Source organism: Centruroides vittatus, unplaced genomic scaffold (assembly GCF_030686945.1).
Source record: "Centruroides vittatus isolate TY-2023 unplaced genomic scaffold, ASM3068694v2 contig_9, whole genome shotgun sequence".
NCBI lineage: Eukaryota > Metazoa > Arthropoda > Arachnida > Scorpiones > Buthidae > Centruroides > Centruroides vittatus.
The window spans coordinates 81,883-99,619 of NW_027122589.1; the positions used below are offsets into that span (position 1 = coordinate 81,883).

Consider the following 17,737-nt stretch of genomic DNA (forward strand, 5'->3'; position numbering starts at 1 on the left):
TATCACAAACAATAAAAATATCATTTTGCTTTTGATTTTGAATAAACTTTTTATGATATTTTCTGTTCATTTAAATTTATGTTTCTGTTTTATAAATTATCACAAACAATAAAAATATCGTTTTGCTTTTGATTTGAATAAACTTTTTATGATATTTTCTGTTCATTTAAATTTATGTTTCTGTTTTATAAATTATCACAAACAATAAAAATATCGTTTTGCTTTTGATTTGAATAAACTTTTTATGATATTTTCTGTTCATTTAAATTTATGTTTCTGTTTTATAAATTATCACAAACAATAAAAATATCGTTTTGCTTTTGATTTTGAATAAACTTTTTATGATATTTTCTGTTCATTTAAATTTATGTTTCTGTTTTATAAATTATCACAAACAATAAAAATATCATTTTGCTTTTGATTTTGAATAAACTTTTTATGATATTTTCTGTTCATTTAAATTTATGTTTCTGTTTTATAAATTATCACAAACAATAAAAATATCATTTTGCTTTTGATTTTGAATAAACTTTTTATGATATTTTCTGTTCATTTAAATTTATGTTTCTGTTTTATAAATTATCACAAACAATAAAAATATCGTTTTGCTTTTGATTTGAATAAACTTTTTATGATATTTTCTGTTCATTTAAATTTATGTTTCTGTTTTATAAATTATCACAAACAATAAAAATATCGTTTTGCTTTTGATTTTGAATAAACTTTTTATGATATTTTCTGTTCATTTAAATTTATGTTTCTGTTTTATAAATTATCACAAACAATAAAAATATCATTTTGCTTTTGATTTTGAATAAACTTTTTATGATATTTTCTGTTCATTTAAATTTATGTTTCTGTTTTATAAATTATCACAAACAATAAAAATATCGTTTTGCTTTTGATTTTGAATAAACTTTTTATGATATTTTCTGTTCATTTAAATTTATGTTTCTGTTTTATAAATTATCACAAACAATAAAAATATCGTTTTGCTTTTGATTTTGAATAAACTTTTTATGATATTTTCTGTTCATTTAAATTTATGTTTCTGTTTTATAAATTATCACAAACAATAAAAATATCGTTTTGCTTTTGATTTTGAATAAACTTTTTATGATATTTTCTGTTCATTTAAATTTATGTTTCTGTTTTATAAATTATCACAAACAATAAAAATATCGTTTTGCTTTTGATTTGAATAAACTTTTTATGATATTTTCTGTTCATTTAAATTTATGTTTCTGTTTTATAAATTATCACAAACAATAAAAATATTGTTTTGCTTTCGATTTTAAATAAACTTTTTATGATTATATTTTCTGTTCATTTATTTAAATGTTCTGTTCATATAAGCCAAACTTGATTTTTTGTTCTTGCCCCTGAAGCTATCTATTCATATTTACACTGATATACTACGAATTACATCGTAGCTGCACAAATATGGCAAGAAAACAAACTACGATATAACTCGTAGGTGGCGTCCTAGGCAGAAACAGTAACTACGAGTCATCTCGTAGATGGCAGTCAACGTGTTAAATATCAAAATTTAAAAGGATTGTCATTAATTGCCAAACAATGGTTGTTAACGGCCTTAAGATTTTATTTCTGGAAGCTTTTGGAATATAGCTGGCAACCTATTCTGATGTCACAAACGAATAACCCGATTGGCTGAACGACTCCTAAAATAGGGGAGTAATGGCAAAGAAAGTAAGAGCCAATGTTTTGCCGAAGTTCCTTTAGAGGGCATTCAGAAATAGACGCTCGTCATCTTTGCAATACATTTTAAACCACGGTTCAGCCAGTCAACGTCTATAGGCCGTTCTGTTGTTAAATGTCGTTTAACGTAAACTCTGTCTCTGCAATCGGCTGCATATGTTAATATTTACTTTAAACTGAAAATTGCAAATTGAAAATTTATCAGCAATAATACTCTTAATGTTGTTGAAATAAAGTGTGTGTGTTTCAACGGTTGCATTGTAGTCAAATAATACTAAAGTAAAAAAGTTACAGGATTTATTCCATTAATAGTAATACTAAATTAATTGGGAATTTGGTGTTATTATTAATTATAAAGAAGTTAAGCACAAAAATCGAAAATGCTCAATGAGCAGAAACGATGACCACAACGTGTTGTGGTTTTACAAAAACAGGCAGAATAAGAAATTTCATTTTAAATTTAGATTCAAATATTCAGAACGAACGAAATATTCAAAACCCCCAGCAATGTGATAAAAACCTTTGTTCTTCAGTTATCAGACTTCTAATGTAATATACTGAATATGTCAGGCATGACTAAATTTGAAAGAGTTATATCTCGTCGGGTGGATGTAGCGAGATGTCGGTATTTTGCCAAGATTTATCGAAAGGTACATTTTTCCCCCCTCCCCTTTCCGTGACTTTTTAAGACTTTTGTGATCTTAAAAATGCACTCGTTTAAATTCTTCTCCCTCTATTTCTATATTAAGACTTTTTCAGACGTAACGGTTTTTGTAAACCATTAAATTTTATAAATTATTTTAAGATTGATTTTATTCTTTAGCTTACCCGCATTTACTGTCAAATCTTTTTCGCCCCCATAACTTTCGGGATAAGGTTGAACTTCTATATATTGTACGGCACCCATACTTTACACCACGCTTTCTTCTCCCGCCATTCCACAAATAAACAGCGACCCCTGGCTATTCAAATCGACATAACACGTATATATTTTTTAATAACAGTGAAATTATAATTAAAATGTGTAAACCATTAAGCGTAGCGAATTTTATAATTTTAATAAAGAATATGATGATATTAAATTTACAGTCAAACTGCAAAAATTAGAAATGCCGAAATTATGGTACTGTATAATATTTTTCAAAAGTCTTTTTAACTCTTTCCGCCTTGTGGGCACTAAGAAGGTCTTGTTTTAGCAAACCCATTATGGGTTCGGCCAGGCCCACAATGGGGCGGCCGGATGGTGAGGGACGGGAACCGACATATCCGGTTGGACTACCCCCGAAAAATTCCCGGAGATTATTTGACCCGTCCGGATTTGATCCCGGGTCCCCCAAAGCGGTAGGCTGCCACCTTGACCGCTCGACCATCCGGACGTCTTTCTCGAGGGTCTTGATATAGGACGTGTTGCTTGATAAAGCGGCTTTAATACAGCTGAGAAAGCAATCTAATAAAATAGCCCGTTTCATTTGAAACGGACTGTCGTTGGTTTGCTTACCAGGCGGTATTAAAACTGTTTTATCAGGCAACAAGTCTATAATTGCGACTTTCACAGAGCGCTCGTAATCGAGCAACATAAAATTTCGAAAACGAATGCTAATTTTTAAACGTTTAATAATACGTAAGTAAAACACCTATTCACACAATTACAACGTTGTTAATATAGACATATACTGTATTTGTACATCGCGAGTTAAAAGCAAAATCATAAAATTATTCTTCTAAACATAAACACGAAATTAAATAGTCATTATTTAAAATAAGTTAGATAATTCTGTTAGTTGGGAACAGAAATGAATAAAATTGGTGAGATCAGTCAAAAAACCCTAGTCCACTAATTCAGTGTGAAATTGAATCACAAAGAAGGCTCAGGAAAAAATAGCGAAATGTCGAGCTCTCATGCTATGGGAGTCTCGCACACCACACACTTAGCGATTTCATGTAATTCGGACAGAAAAGTAGGGAGTGACGTTGAGAACAGAAGGCAGTTTTCGTGCAAGTTCGCCCAGCGTTTCCAGACTGGGATTTTTCATCGACCGGCAAAAATTTTGACATGAAAGAACATGTGAAATACTTAATTAAAAATCTACTAATTACTGGTGTGATAATAAGGACTTATCACACCAGTGATAAGTCCTTGCTATCTAGTAACTATTAGCAGATTTTTAATTAATTTACTTATACCAAGGGCAAAAAACAATTTCTTTATATTAATGTGAAATACTGCTTAAAGTTTAAACGATATGATCAAATGTGTTATTAGGAATTATTCATTAAATAAACCAGCAACGAGCTGCTCAACTTTCCCAGCAACATTTAAAATTTTGCTTGCACGATCTGTTATCATATTTTATTTTAAAAACTTTTTATATTTTTAACTATTATAAAATGGCTAAAAACTTAATTTTGAGAGAAGGAATGGGTTTTCTAAAAAATTGTAAATGCTAATAACGAGTAAAATCGCCATTAAGTCCGACCCTACTGGAGATACACATGACCCTCTTTATCTCCCCATCCTCTCGACCTTTAACCACCAAAATTTAACAGCATCAATCTCCCTAACATACAAACCTCCCTGCAAAATTTCAAAAATTTTCGACAAAAAGCATAGGAGTTATTAAGCCTCAAACAGGGTGAACATAATCGTGCTCCCCGTACACAGACACCCCCATATTTTTCATTTCTCGATGTTTCAAGCTGTCCTAAGTCCAAAAATATAAAAATTTTGGGAGTCATTTTTTGACAGCTTAGCACGTCACTTTTACTTTCCAGACACCAAAATGATAAGGCTACCAGCACTTGCATTAATTAATTAGTAAATAAAACTGGTGTAAACCGGTGGCAATAAATAATTTGAAGTGGAGAAAAAAATTTAAAATTGGAGAGATGATTGGCGATTTTTTAAATTTTCCAGAGCGACTCCTGACTTCGAGAACCCAAAATAAAAGAATCAGAAGAAACGAGGAGCAAATGAAGTAAATCTTGGTTTGTTTCCCTTTGAACGTTCTTCTAATACGATGTTCCCAATAGAATTTATAGTTCTTGTTTCTGGATTCTTGAGCATCCTCTGCGAGCTGGCCAATACAAAGAATAAAATTCGTAACTAAACTCGATTCGCTTAGAGCTTAACATGCAGTGTAACTGTCTTTTACTTAGTTTTCAAATTTTTCTAAATTGATATCTTACCGATCGGATGGAGCTTGAAGGATTATCAAAAATCTTATAATAATTTCATTATCAATACCCGTTAAATATGCTGATTTTACAGGGTCATTCATAAAACTGCAGCTAATTAGACTGATCTACCATCATAATAATTCTATTTCTTCCTTGAATCTTCGAATTATATAATCTTTCTTGCTTTGTCATCTTCACTGTTCGTAGTAACTTCAGGCCATGCGTAGTAAATATTCAAAAATTCAAATACATGCATGCAAAGGAAATAGACGAAAAAGAAAAATGTGTTTCATTACATTCTCTTTCATTTACTAAAGTCATATCTTTTTTAGACTACTGTGTACTGCTTAAAGTACAGTACATTAAGACTTAAGTTAACGGAGTTAGCGTTTTCAAACACAAAATGCTAAGTACATTTAGTTTAACTCTTTTGTTATTCAGCTTGTTTGCAGTGCTTTTAGCATATATATTCAATTATTAAACCTAGAGTACCTAGATATCAGAGTAGCGACGTACAAGTAATGGCCGCCATGTTCTGTCAAGTGTCATCACGTGGTGTATGGGTTTACATTAAGAAATGACGATTTTTTTAGTTTAATAAAGCATTTTTATGAATAAAATGCTTTATTAAACTTGTACGTCGCTACTCTGATATCTAGGTACTCTAATCAAACCCATTGTCGGCACAAGATGGACGCCTCCTCCATGCGAAATTATCTTTTCAGACGAGGAAATAAATAAATCATTTCCTCGTTTTCTCTTAAACAATGTCGTACTTAATGGCCTTTCTTCTAATGACATTGAACAAAATGCGTAGAAATATAATAAATAATGATGCCATTTCTTCTATATCAGTAATTTTGATGTAACCGAATCAGCTCTTTTTTCCAGTGTTTTCAATCATCATCAGCAAGAACATCACTTCCGTTAGCAACTGCTCAGCGCACTGATGTATGTCTTTAAGAACTTTAAATGTGTACAGATAGATACATTAAATTTTAGACAAAAAATATGGCTATGTTCCATTTGTTTTATAGGAGTATCCTCCTATAGTTAGTTCTATAATTTAAATATAGTTCTATAGCTCGATAATTCTATAATTTTGAATTACTGAGAGTTGTAAAATGGCTGTAGTGAATGATGATGATAACAAATTTTTTTACTGTATTGCAATTAATGACACTCGTAATTTCCCAACATAAAAATTATAACATTGCGTTAATACAAAAACATTGTTATATTATCTGCAATAACTTTAATATTCGAATTCATTTTTTTAAATTAAAATGGGCCTATAAATTTGAGTATAAATAAAGTGCTGCGATTAGATTTTTTTATATACAATTTTTCCTCCCACAAAGGTCATAATCAATATTGTTCAATTATGAACAATGCTGTTGTTATAGTAACATAAACAACAACTTCCGTTTGTTTCGAAAAGGAGGAAAAGGAATACGAAAGGTAAAATTTCATAATATTATTTCGTAAAATTTAAATTTTGATACATCTTAATTAAAAAAAACCATAAAGATCATTAAAATAAAAAATAGAATAATATTTAAATTATATTTGAAAAAATTCGATCAAATTCGCGAAAAGAATTCAATTTAAATGACTTGTTTTTATTTTTATACAGGATAATATGCTTAATATATTAGATATACTGATTGATCCTAAAGAAGAAGCAAAAATTAGATTTAGAAGAACTCAAGAATGGCAAAGAAGAGCCAGGATATTTAATCCAAAACAAAGATTGATTGGGGTAATTTATTAAATATTTTTTTAAATATAAAAAAGTGGTTTTTAATATGATATTGTAAGTCTAAATATCTGATTTTATTTTTTTTTTAAATTAAATAAATCATTTTTAGGTGGATTTGGATAGTTTAAATCAACAAGTTCACGATAGAAATAAAAAGGAAATATCAGAAAAATTAGAAAATGAACACTTTGGTAGGTTCAATTTTTTTCTTTAATTTTAAAGTGATTTATTTTTGTTCTATATAAAAGTCTTATTTTAAAATTTTCAGAAAAGGAAATGATCCAAAATGATCTGTTAGCCGTGATGCTGGAGAAGCGTAGAAAGAAAGATTTCAGAAATTATAACGAAGAAATTAATAGATATCGCATATATAATCAATATCCTCAAACGCGAAGAGAATTTGATTTAAATGATCCAGATCGCTTGAAGAAAGATAAACCTCCGAGAATGTCTGATGATGATCCGAATCTTAGTGTATCGGGGATACAAAAGTAAGATTTTTAGTTCTTAATGAGTTAGGGTAACATTCTCGTATCGTAACACTTTGAGCATTTTTCAGATTCTCACGGAAACTATGATAATCATAGCAAACTAATAATGATAAATATTAATTATAGCCTATTTTGTCTTTTTTACATAGGAAAAAAATCAATTTAATAATATTGTTAAAGCATGAATAATATAAACTTAAATTATCTTCCAGAGACACCAGTGTTACAAATTGCATTAGGCCAAATTAAAAATTGATAACAAGAAAATTGTTATTAGAGTAACAAATTAACATTTTTTAGCATTAACGCTGGCCTAAATTCATCACAATAAAATGTACCAGTACAATATAGACGAAAGATAGCGGTACAAATTATGAAACGACGCCAAATTTCCTTTCAATGTTCTTTTCTTGCCAATTGTAGAGATGAATTTCTAATATTGCTGCTCCGAATTATTATCATATAAGTTAAGTTTTATGTTATATACATGATATAGAATTCCGACATACGTGTGAGAGTGTAGAAGCTTTGCTTATCAACCAGATTTTTATTTTATAGAAGCGTCAGACAATGGTACAATACGTTTGGCGCGAAAATTGTCTTCTTGGTCGGTATTATTGATCCATCACAACTTAATTCGTATTCCTTTCAGTTCAGTGCGTCACCATGCAAATGATTTAACAGCGTGGTACAATTTATTCTACATCGATAATAAAGTATTGCCTTCAAGATGCCGAGATATGTCCAGACTTTAATCATTGAGACTTTTATAAAATTTAAGCAAATGGAGCAGCGTTAAAATTGTATTAGATTTCTTTAGATAATAAATTTCGAGGCCTTCATAAACAGGAGGCTTGGATTAAATAGTATTTAGTCTCCTGTGTCTGATTATATAAATACATTTTCGTAGATTAGACGGAGAAGATTTACATTTCAAAGAAAAACTACGCCAACAAAGATTTGAATTTCGTAAAAATATCGAAGAACAAATAGAAGAAAACAAATTTAAGAAGAATTATGAAGATAATATGGAAAGATTATTTTATGAACAATTTCGAGATTTAAATTTAAAAGCAATGGAATTAAGAAAGTGTGAATTAGAAACGAGGAGACAAATGAAAAAGAACGAAGCGGAATTCAATAAAAGATTAGTGAGTTATTTCAAAATAATGCCAAACTTCGATTTAGTACTGTCATTTCGCCTCTAAAATTGGCACTAAATCGAGTGTAACGCTAAACTGAAATACTGTACTTCAAATTATTATTTATTTATAAATTATATATAAAATTTTGTAATGAGGTCTACATACAATTTTGATCCTGGAAGTTTGAAAGGTTGCTTTGATGATAACGATTTCGTTTAGAACGCAAAATCATACATTTAGTCGTAATTCACAGATACTGAAGGATTCTTTTATGAGGGTGGCACTATTTAGAAGTTCACAATATCGATTGAACTGGATTAATGAAATAGGACAAACATAATTGGATAATCTGTCCCTTATTTAGGTGTTGAAGAAAACCCGGAAAACTTTATTTGGCCAATCAATTGGCGATACGCAAACCCTCAATTGTGCCAGTGTTTAGTGATTTTAACCACTAAACACTGATCGGCTTACTATATCGAAGTTTGACAGCAATTTATATCATTTATTACTAGAATTGAAATATCGAATTGTTTAATATTAGGCTGAAGACATCATTTTGCATCAACGTCATGAAAAATTACAGGAAGAGCAAGAGAAGTTACAAGAAATATTTAATACATTTTACAGCGATATGTTAACTGAAAATCCCGGAGTTGCTCGTAGTTCTTTTGGACCACATCGTGTAATTCCAGATAGATGGAAAGGTTTCTCGAAAGAACAATTAAATTTAATTTATGATACACAAAAACGTCAAATGATCGATGATTTGGTAAGTAATTTGATCAATTTTAAAATTTTATAAAGCAGTTTTAATCTTACATTGTGAAATTAAAACAGCGTAAGAAAGAAATGGAAGAACAAGAAATGGCTGAATGGGACAAGTTGATATTACATCAAAATAGATGTGCAATTCTGAAAGAAAGAGAATTAAGCAGACAGAAAAAAAGAACGGATCAAAATCTGTGCTTAATGAACCAAGAGTTAGCCAGAGAGCAAACACTCCGTAAGGAATATTTGAATAAAACCGTGTATACAAATCCTCTCACTGAAGATTATTTTTCTCAATTTAATACTACTACTCGATGAAAATTCATTTTGAAAACTTTAATTTGATTTTGTTAATCATGAATTAAAATTAATAAACCGTTAACTTTGCTTTAAAAGAATATTTTGTCATTTTTTTACACCGATAAGTCGAGCAGGGAATCATTTTATATGAATATTTAATTTTTCACTTTATAACCATAAAATGACTCACTTATACACAGAAAGGCTTATCTTCAGGGTCGGATTTACCAATCCAGGGGCCCTGGGCACAAATTCGGTAAGGGTCCCCCCTTTAAGAGTAGGCAAATTTGATGATTTAGAAAGTTTACACAAAATACTGTACTTTCAATTAGATTTGAACTAGGAAGTTGTAAATTTCATTTAAAAATAAGGTTATTGTAAACATACATATATTTTATAGCGTAAAACTAATTATTTTAATTTAACTGAAAAATACCTATGTGAAATTTTTTCCCGAAATTTTCCGAATTTTCATAGGTTTTTTCCCGGGTTTGGTTTTCTCTGCCTATTGCCCTCATGATTAGGCCACACTAGGCTATCGCGGTAATAGAAAAAAATTATGTTTAAACATAATTTTTTTTTTAGTTTTGTGGGAGCCCCTATTTTGTGGGGGCCCTGGGCACAGGCCCCAAATGCCCTTATGTAAATCCGGCCCTGCTTATCTTATAGGGACCGATGTTTACTTTTCTGGCTCTAATATATATAACAGAGAAAAGTATGGTGATCGGTCGAAAAATGATCCCCCAAGAATTTTATAGTTTTGGACTCTGGGGACCTTGAAACGTCGAGAAATGCAAAAAAACTTCGAGGTTTTTTCTGTATATATGGAGGTTAGTGTGTGTTTGTGTGATTTTGTTCACCCTCTTTGAAAGTTAATAATTCCTGTGCTTTTGTGGAAAATTTCTGAAATTTTGCAGGGAGATTTGTGTGTTAGGGGGATTGATGCCATTAAATTTTGGTGGTTAAAGGTCGACAGGAATGATGATCGTGTGTCCTATCTCCAGTAGGGTCGGGCTTAATGACAATATTACTTGTTATTAACAGTTAAAATTTTTTATAAAACCCACCCCTATCCTAAAAATTAAGCTTTTTGTCATTTTATAATAATTAAAAATATAAAAAGATTTTAAATAAAATATCATAACAGACGGCGCCACACATGCAGTTTTAAATGTTTCCGGGAAAGTTAAGCGACTCGTTGCTGGATTTTTAAACCACTAAATTATCGTTAAATGAGCCAGTTCGTGGACAAGTGAGTCATTTCACAATTTTTAAAATGATTCAATAGCATGCAAAATTGGTCATTTGATAGCCGTTTTCACTATATAAGTTCGTACATTTATTAATTAAATATTTAAAATATAAGAATGATTAGGTTTCTTAATTATTTTTAATTAAGCTTTAAATGAAATTATACAGTCACATAAATTAAAACACCAAAACTCTCCAATTTTGAAAATGTATGGAAAAAAAGTTTGTACATCAATGAATAAGCATTTCATCCAAACTAACGCTGTATACATCTTCGGATTCAGCTAAATTCATATTTTCTCCTGGCCAATAAGCAAATTTGAGTGGTATATTGTTATCTCTTATGTAATTCGTAATCCGTTGAATGTCCCTTTCGTTGATTACATTCTCTCTAGTGAATATAAACAAATTGCGAAGATAAAATAGGTTTTCTATAATGTAGAGTATTGAGCATGTAGTAATGTCATCAATAAAAAGCAAAATTATACATTCCACTCTTTGCAAAAAGGGAGCAATCTGTATTACATCTGTATTCGTTATTGATACTAATGTTAATATTTTAAGCATCGGACAATGAGTAAAATAAGATGAATAGCAACCTTCCCATGCATTTCCGCGTAAGTTTTCAATTTGCATAAATTCTAAATTCTTGAAAAGTACAGTTTGCTGATCTTCTAATTTATCTTTTCTAAAATAAAGATGGCGAATAGAATAGAGATAAAGACATTGAAGTTCTTTGCACAAACATCCAATTAAGAATAAATTAACGTATTCAAAATTATTTAACTTCAATATTTTCAGATTTTTTCCAGATATTAAAAGAAATCCTATTACTCCTTCAAATGTCAACATTCTATCGTGTTTATTTACACTCAAAGACAGACTTTGTAAACTTTTAAATTTAGGTAGACTAATGAAATCGGCATCAGAAATGGAAATTTTATAAAGACACAATGATGTAATGTTAGGAACTGCTAACAAAACCTCTAAAATATCGAACGTATAAGGTGCTGGTGATAGACATACGTTTCTGATCTTCAACTTTTTATCAAAATTGAATCTGACGAAAGTGTAAATCATATTTAATTGAACGTTTTTATCTGCAAATACTTTTAAAAGAGGAAGATATTTTAGTACATAAGCCAATCCTTCCGAAGTAACTGCAGTGCGATGGACATCTAAGACTTTCAAATTTTGGCAACGGATTTTCTGGATGTTGGAAGATCCGTGGCAGAGTGAAAGAATTCCTATATCTGAAATTGGACAAGATGAAACATCAAGCTTTTCCAATAAAAGGCATGTTTTTCCTATCACCTCCAACACTTCGTCATTTGTTTGAGTTCTACGTAAATTCAAAATAATTACTCCGGTAAGATAACTCATTAATTTATACAAATGTTCGGATTCGATTGTAGTAAATGTTAAACGCATGCATACAATTTTCTAAAAAAATATAAAAATGTTATTGATATTATTATATTAAATTCAACTCTAAAGAAATTCTTTCCAATTTTTAAATCTTTTCATATGACAGATTTCTGCAGTGATCCACGAATCTCCATTACAGTTCACTTTATAAATCACACAGTAATGTATCGTAATATTTACATAAATGCATGTTATCACATCTGATGTTATACAATTGGTGCCTTCAGGTAGTCTATTTTGTATGGAGAGTTTTGACTTTTCTTGTGTGCATTTCAAGGATCTCTATGCATATTTCTCTTCAGTCAATAAAAATATGTTAAATTCTCATTAATCAAAGCAAAGAATTTAGTACCAAGTATATTTAAATACTAAAATTCTTTATTTAGTCTTTTTATGGTGTAAAAGTTTGAAAGATTCTTAAAGAATATATAGAAAATTGGAAAGAATTTATTCAATTTTTTAAAATTAAATAAATAGACTTACTATATCAGTGTAAATATTTTTTTTAAAAATAATTATATGAATTTATTATTATTTTTTAATATCTTACACTAAAAACTTCTTCCATATTTTCAATTGGGAGAGGTTGATTGAGAGAAGAAATGCTTATTTCCTTTATACCATTTCGAAACAGGCAAGAAAACGTTGAACGATCGAATGTCCATGAGCATGTGTTAATCATAAATTCGCATAGAATAGGCGCTGTATATTTAAAAAATTTAAAAAAAGATTTTAAAATATTTAAATTTAATAACATAATATTTACGTAATCCTTCAAAGAGACTTCTTTCACTTATATTTCTATTTCTGAAATATTCTTTTATTGCATTTAAATTATCTCTTATATAAATTAAGCAAACATATTGAAGAGAGCTCATAGTTGAACTCGGAAAAAAAATCACTTTAATAATTCATTTTTATTAAAATTAAACAATAATTAAATTTCCTAATTGTTCAATTTAAATATTTATTTAGTAATAAACAACTATTCTAGAATTTTAAATCTTTAATGAAAAAATAGCAAATTAAAAATTCAAGCATATATATTGTGTAAATTAGTATTAACATCCATAATTTATATACAATAGTTGCACATCATATTTCATAAAAAATTTACGTTTCTGATAATAGAAACGAATATGTGTCAATTATGATTTCAATATAAAAATTATTTTATTTTTTTATATAAAATTTTGGATAAGAATTTCGATAATTTCCATGCGTTTAGAAATGCACGAATTCGTCCAATTAGTAAAAAACACAAAAATATCGATCATAGTCTAGTATCTTGCATATCAGGAGGATTCCTCTCTTCTAAAGGAATATCAGAGAAAGGCACAACCCATACATCTTCATCCATTTTAATTATATGATTTCCACTTCCATTAACTAAACCAGAGACTTCTTTTTCTCCCATTTCATCACTTAGAATCTCTCTTGAATTTGCCATATCTCCAATTTCAATGCAATTTCTCATATCGTCTTTCAATTTTATCTTTAAAAAACATAAAGTTAACGTTAGAATTAATGTAAATTCATTATTAATTAATTAAATAATATAGTACTTACTTTATCTGTAATGTATTCTTCAGAATTCCTGTTACATAAATAAACAAATACTATAATTCCAATTACTACAGCCAGACCAATAAGCACGGAAAATGTAATTAACAATACGGAATATTGTTCTAAAAATGATTTTTGAGGTTTAGTCACAGGATCAATATGTGTTTTCATCCCTTGAAATATATCTGTGATGTTAAGTCCTAACTATAAAGTTTAATTTAAGGAAAATATATTAAGTATTATATATGTTAATAATTAATTATGGTAATTTCGTGCGGATAATTCGCTGCGGCGTGTAACCGGCATCAGTATATGCTTTTTAAAAATTGCTATAACGGAAATAAAGCTTCCACGTAACTCATATCTATTCTCAAATTGCTCTTTAAACACAGATAATCCGCGGTTAATCCGCACAAAACTACAGTAACATAAAAAAAAACATAACGTACTTCATTCTGTAACTCAGACTTGTACCTTTTTATAACTTCAATAGTAATATTTGATGATATAATTCTTTCAGTTTCTGTAATAAGTTTCAATTTAAGCAAAATATAAAAACATAATCTAAAATAATTTAAAATGATTACCATTTTTCAAATTATCTTGAATAAAGAAGCTAATGAAAAGTTGTTCAGCCTTAACTGAAGGATAAGGAGAAATATAAACGATGCTTCTTGAAGTTTTAAAGTGTTCTAGTCCTCTGGTTTTGAGAACAACGTCTTCTTTAATCTAAAAAACACACATACACACACACACACAAAAAAATGGTACTATTATCAAAACATGTAATAATTATTACTGGTAATTTTTCAATGTTGTTAATTATCTAAATGTATGCTATTACTGTTTTGATATTGTATGGAGTAGTAAGAAAATCTGTGTTTGAGATGTTTTGGGTCGTGAAATTTGAAAATATCGTGAAATATTCAATGGATATGATTTAGTTCCTTGACAGACAATTCGCTTTAGGGCATTACCAAAGAGAAAATTTTGTGAACTTGCCTTACAACGGTTGAAAATATAAATTTTTAAATTACTACAATCAAGGACTATTTCAGCCAGAGAAACAAAAATAAAAATTAAAAATATGTACATAGAATAGATTAAAACATACAAATAACGTCTAACTTGTACGTTTGAAACTATTTACACACTTGAAAATTTCGTAAGTACGAAATTTTCAAGTGTTTAAACACGCCTATAATTAATTTCAAACAGGTAAGGATTTTTTTACCTATTTATAAAATAATTCAAATGTAAAAAAGAAAGACAAGCATTTTACTCAAAAGCAACAAGTTTACATAAGGAAATTTCTGCTCTTTTGAAAAATTATATGATAAGCATTAAAAGAAAAATAGTTTATAAATTACAATGGCAAACTCAAGAAGAAATCTCAGAGGAAATTTTTAAATTCTTTAATAAAATAAGTAATATATAAAAGCTTGATTGCTGTAATCATCATTCAATAACTGCATAAAATTACGACACAAAAATGTAACAAAATTTTAAAGTAATGATAAAAAATAAAAACATTTTGATTACACATTTCGTAAAAACATTCGGCAATGCAAAAGAACGAAAAACCGGAAGTTGCAGACATAAATTAATAACAATATTATTTTGTATTATTTTTATTGCTTTTGTTTATATATAGTTTATTTATCACCGATTAATTTGTTGTCGTTTTACAACGTTATGTTTTTGTTCTAATTATTTAAAAAATGTGTTCTTCGCATTCCAATTTTGGAATATCGTCGATGACCCGAGCAAGGTTGAAAACATTCGTCAGAAATTTTTATATTAAAATTTTGTTTTTGTTACTGGAAGTTAAATGTGTTTAGTAATTCGTTCCATTGCTGAGAAAACGGTAATTTTAAAAACATTCTGTTTAAAAAAACAATGACGTTTGTGTTAGCAATAAACCGGAGGGTGGCGATTGTCCCATCGCCTCTCTGATTTGTCTCTAATAAATTACGATACTCGTAAAAAGTTTTGTTTTAATTTTTCGAAATATTTTTCAATAATGTTTTATAGTGTTTCTACGCTTTCCATTTAATAAAAAGTGACGATAAAACAGAAATTATTTTATTTCCTCTTTTATGCTATTTATTTTGTATCAGGATACTATAGAAAGAGTTCTGAGAATTAAATCTTTGTTTGGAAAGGTGTCAACAGCAAAATACATTGGAAATCCTCGATTAATAGCAATTTCTCGCCGACTATGTTGTTTAGTATTTTTTTAAATGTCAAAATTCGCAAGAAAAAAAATTGAATAAATAATTAGTTGATGATCTAGTTTTACTATTGATTAAAAGATTAAATAAACATGTTTTTTTTAATTAGAATCTTTCTCGCCATATTCGTACATACACATTGATATTATCACTAATTTTTTTTTATAAATAAATATAAACTTAACTGTTTTATTGTTTTCCATTTCTGCAAGATATGAATCCAGAAAAGATAATAAATGACTCTGAAAAATCTCTTCATAAGTTGTGTTCCAATTAGAATAGAGCTATAAAATAAAACATTAATTATATAAATATAATATAAGTAATTTTTTAATTCATCATAAATTAGTTTTCAAACGTTTTATAAAATATTTGACAATATAAAATACTGAATTTATTAGAACTTCACTAACCTCAGTATTTGAAGCAAGAAATACAACTGTTATTATATTTCCTAATTCTTTTAATGTCAAGTTTTGATATTGCCTTTCCATTTTTATAGGAATCTTAATAAGAATAAAGAAAAAAATTTTAATTTTAATAATTATAAAATATTTTCATATAAAATTTTTTAAAAAATTATCAATTAAACTAGAGATATTGAAATTCCAATTTCAAAATATTTACTTCAGTTGATGTAATTAAAGTTGAAGGATGATCTGTAGAAACTGTTAAAATAGAAAGATTTAAATTAATTTTAATTAGAAAAATGCAATTAAAATTTTCTTACTTTAATGTAAAAAGTATAGGTTGTCCTAAAAGGTACCAAAATTTATGCTTTATTATGAGGAAGATCTAGTTTAAATATACAAGTATACAAGCCAGCATTTTAAGCTATTTATATTACATATGTATTCATCGTGTTTACCATAAAAGTCAATTTTGATCATGCTCAAACGTATCCCAAAACTTAACATCACGCTTTGAAGAACGTCTCTCGGAATATAGAAATTTCACACGCAATAGTCTTTGGATTAGTTGGATACAGTATCCTCCAAATATTTCCGTGAAAAGAAGTCTCAAGGATTGAGATCTTGAGGTTATATAGACCAATCAATTCCTAGTGCTTTCAGCACAATACATCATAAAAGCAAAGATTGGATTGGATTGATTAAATAAGACAACGCAACATATGACCAATCTTCCAAGGGGATATCTTCCAGGAAATTGGCTCCTATTCAGATATTGAAGGTGAAGAAAACCCGAAAATTGCAGCCAGTTCGTTGTTCTGGCTCAAATCTATGACCAAACTATCCGTATTCAGTGCTGTTATCCACTCGGCACTGGTGGGCAAAAGTAATGATTGAAGTTGAAAGCAAACACATTAAAAATATAGTAATATAATTGCTTCAAATACTAATTTGAATATTAGAGTAAAATTTGAACATCTCGTCGTTCAGTTGTAATAAGGCATATCATTGTAAGTACCTTTTGGGCCACCCCGTATTTGAGAAAGTTATTATATAGCTTTACTTACCCTTTTCGGTTTTTGTACTTTCTGTTTCATTTAAAACTGTTGTTGATAAGCTAGATTTTGTTTCTGAATCTGTACCGGAACCTAAAGTTGTTGGAATTTCAGATATCGTAGAAGAAACTGATGATACTTCATCGGTTACATTTTGTATTTCGATTGAATATGTAGTTGAAATTGTATGTATAGTAGTACTCTCAACTGCGCTTGTTTCATTAATATCAATATCTGTTGTCATATTTTGTGTAGTTTCAATAGTACTACTGTCAATAGTCTGGTTTTCGGAGGAAGTTTCATTAAAAATACTTTCAGTGGTAAGATATGTAATACTACTCTCATTATTTGAACTAATAGATGATACAGTTAACGTTTCTTTAGTTGTTGTCATATTTTCTATAGTAGTTAAAGGCTCGTCTGGTGAA

At 28.8% G+C, this 17,737-nt stretch overlaps 3 protein-coding genes across 5 annotated transcripts in view; 1 reads left to right on the top strand and 2 right to left on the bottom strand.

The window, feature by feature from the left end:
- Window positions 1-2,688, bottom strand: part of Nup160 (nuclear pore complex protein Nup160) — a 57,157-nt gene extending 54,469 nt beyond the window's left edge. Inside the window, exon 1 of the mRNA XM_067280872.1 lies at window positions 2,548-2,688. Within this exon, the coding sequence (XP_067136973.1) occupies window positions 2,548-2,626 (79 nt within the window). The 5' untranslated portion in view covers window positions 2,627-2,688. The remainder of the gene's footprint in view (window positions 1-2,547) is intronic.
- Window positions 2,689-6,201: 3,513 nt separating this feature from the next.
- LOC136983961 (RIB43A-like with coiled-coils protein 2) lies at window positions 6,202-9,439 on the top strand. 2 transcript variants are annotated; one of them, XM_067280858.1, is made up of 7 exons: window positions 6,202-6,357; window positions 6,533-6,658; window positions 6,768-6,849; window positions 6,927-7,149; window positions 8,060-8,300; window positions 8,839-9,066; window positions 9,135-9,439. In XM_067280858.1, exons 2-7 carry the CDS (start codon window positions 6,539-6,541, stop codon window positions 9,381-9,383), a joined length of 1,143 nt encoding a protein of 380 aa, XP_067136959.1. In that variant the 5' UTR covers window positions 6,202-6,357; window positions 6,533-6,538; the 3' UTR covers window positions 9,384-9,439. The 2 variants fall into 2 exon arrangements, with proteins under 2 accessions (XP_067136959.1, XP_067136958.1); XM_067280857.1 differs by lacking the exon at window positions 6,202-6,357 and having other exon boundaries at window positions 6,485-6,658.
- A 1,297-nt stretch (window positions 9,440-10,736) lies between these two features.
- On the bottom strand, window positions 10,737-17,703 carry LOC136983970 (uncharacterized). Of its 2 annotated transcripts, XM_067280867.1 has the most exons (10): window positions 17,322-17,703; window positions 16,472-16,512; window positions 16,258-16,350; window positions 16,030-16,128; window positions 14,198-14,339; window positions 14,060-14,133; window positions 13,614-13,814; window positions 12,811-13,539; window positions 12,595-12,746; window positions 10,737-12,059 (listed from the first exon to the last, which is right to left on the bottom strand). In XM_067280867.1, the coding sequence occupies exons 1-8, from the start codon at window positions 17,701-17,703 to the stop codon at window positions 13,318-13,320; spliced, it is 1,254 nt and encodes a 417-aa protein (XP_067136968.1). In that variant the 3' UTR covers window positions 10,737-12,059; window positions 12,595-12,746; window positions 12,811-13,317. The 2 variants fall into 2 exon arrangements, with proteins under 2 accessions (XP_067136968.1, XP_067136967.1); XM_067280866.1 differs by lacking the exons at window positions 13,614-13,814; window positions 14,060-14,133; window positions 14,198-14,339; ... (2 more) ...; window positions 16,472-16,512; window positions 17,322-17,703 and having other exon boundaries at window positions 12,811-13,319.
- Between the last annotated feature and the right edge of the window lie 34 nt (window positions 17,704-17,737).

Bases quoted from the DNA above. Each gene is read 5' to 3' on its own strand.
- LOC136983961 (XM_067280858.1), top strand. From the start codon at position 6,539: ATGCTTAATATATTAGATATACTGATTGATCCTAAAGAAGAAGCAAAA. The intron at 6,659-6,767 runs GTAATTTATTAA...AATCATTTTTAG, and splicing joins CAAAACAAAGATTGATTGGG to GTGGATTTGGATAGTTTAAA. The intron at 7,150-8,059 runs GTAAGATTTTTA...ACATTTTCGTAG, and splicing joins AGTGTATCGGGGATACAAAA to ATTAGACGGAGAAGATTTAC.
- LOC136983970 (XM_067280866.1), bottom strand. From the start codon at position 12,922: ATGAGCTCTCTTCAATATGTTTGCTTAATTTATATAAGAGATAATTTA. The intron at 12,747-12,810 runs GTAAATATTATG...TTAAATATACAG, and splicing joins AAGTCTCTTTGAAGGATTAC to CGCCTATTCTATGCGAATTT. The intron at 12,060-12,594 runs GTAAGATATTAA...ATATTTTTTTAG, and splicing joins ATATGGAAGAAGTTTTTAGT to AAAATTGTATGCATGCGTTT.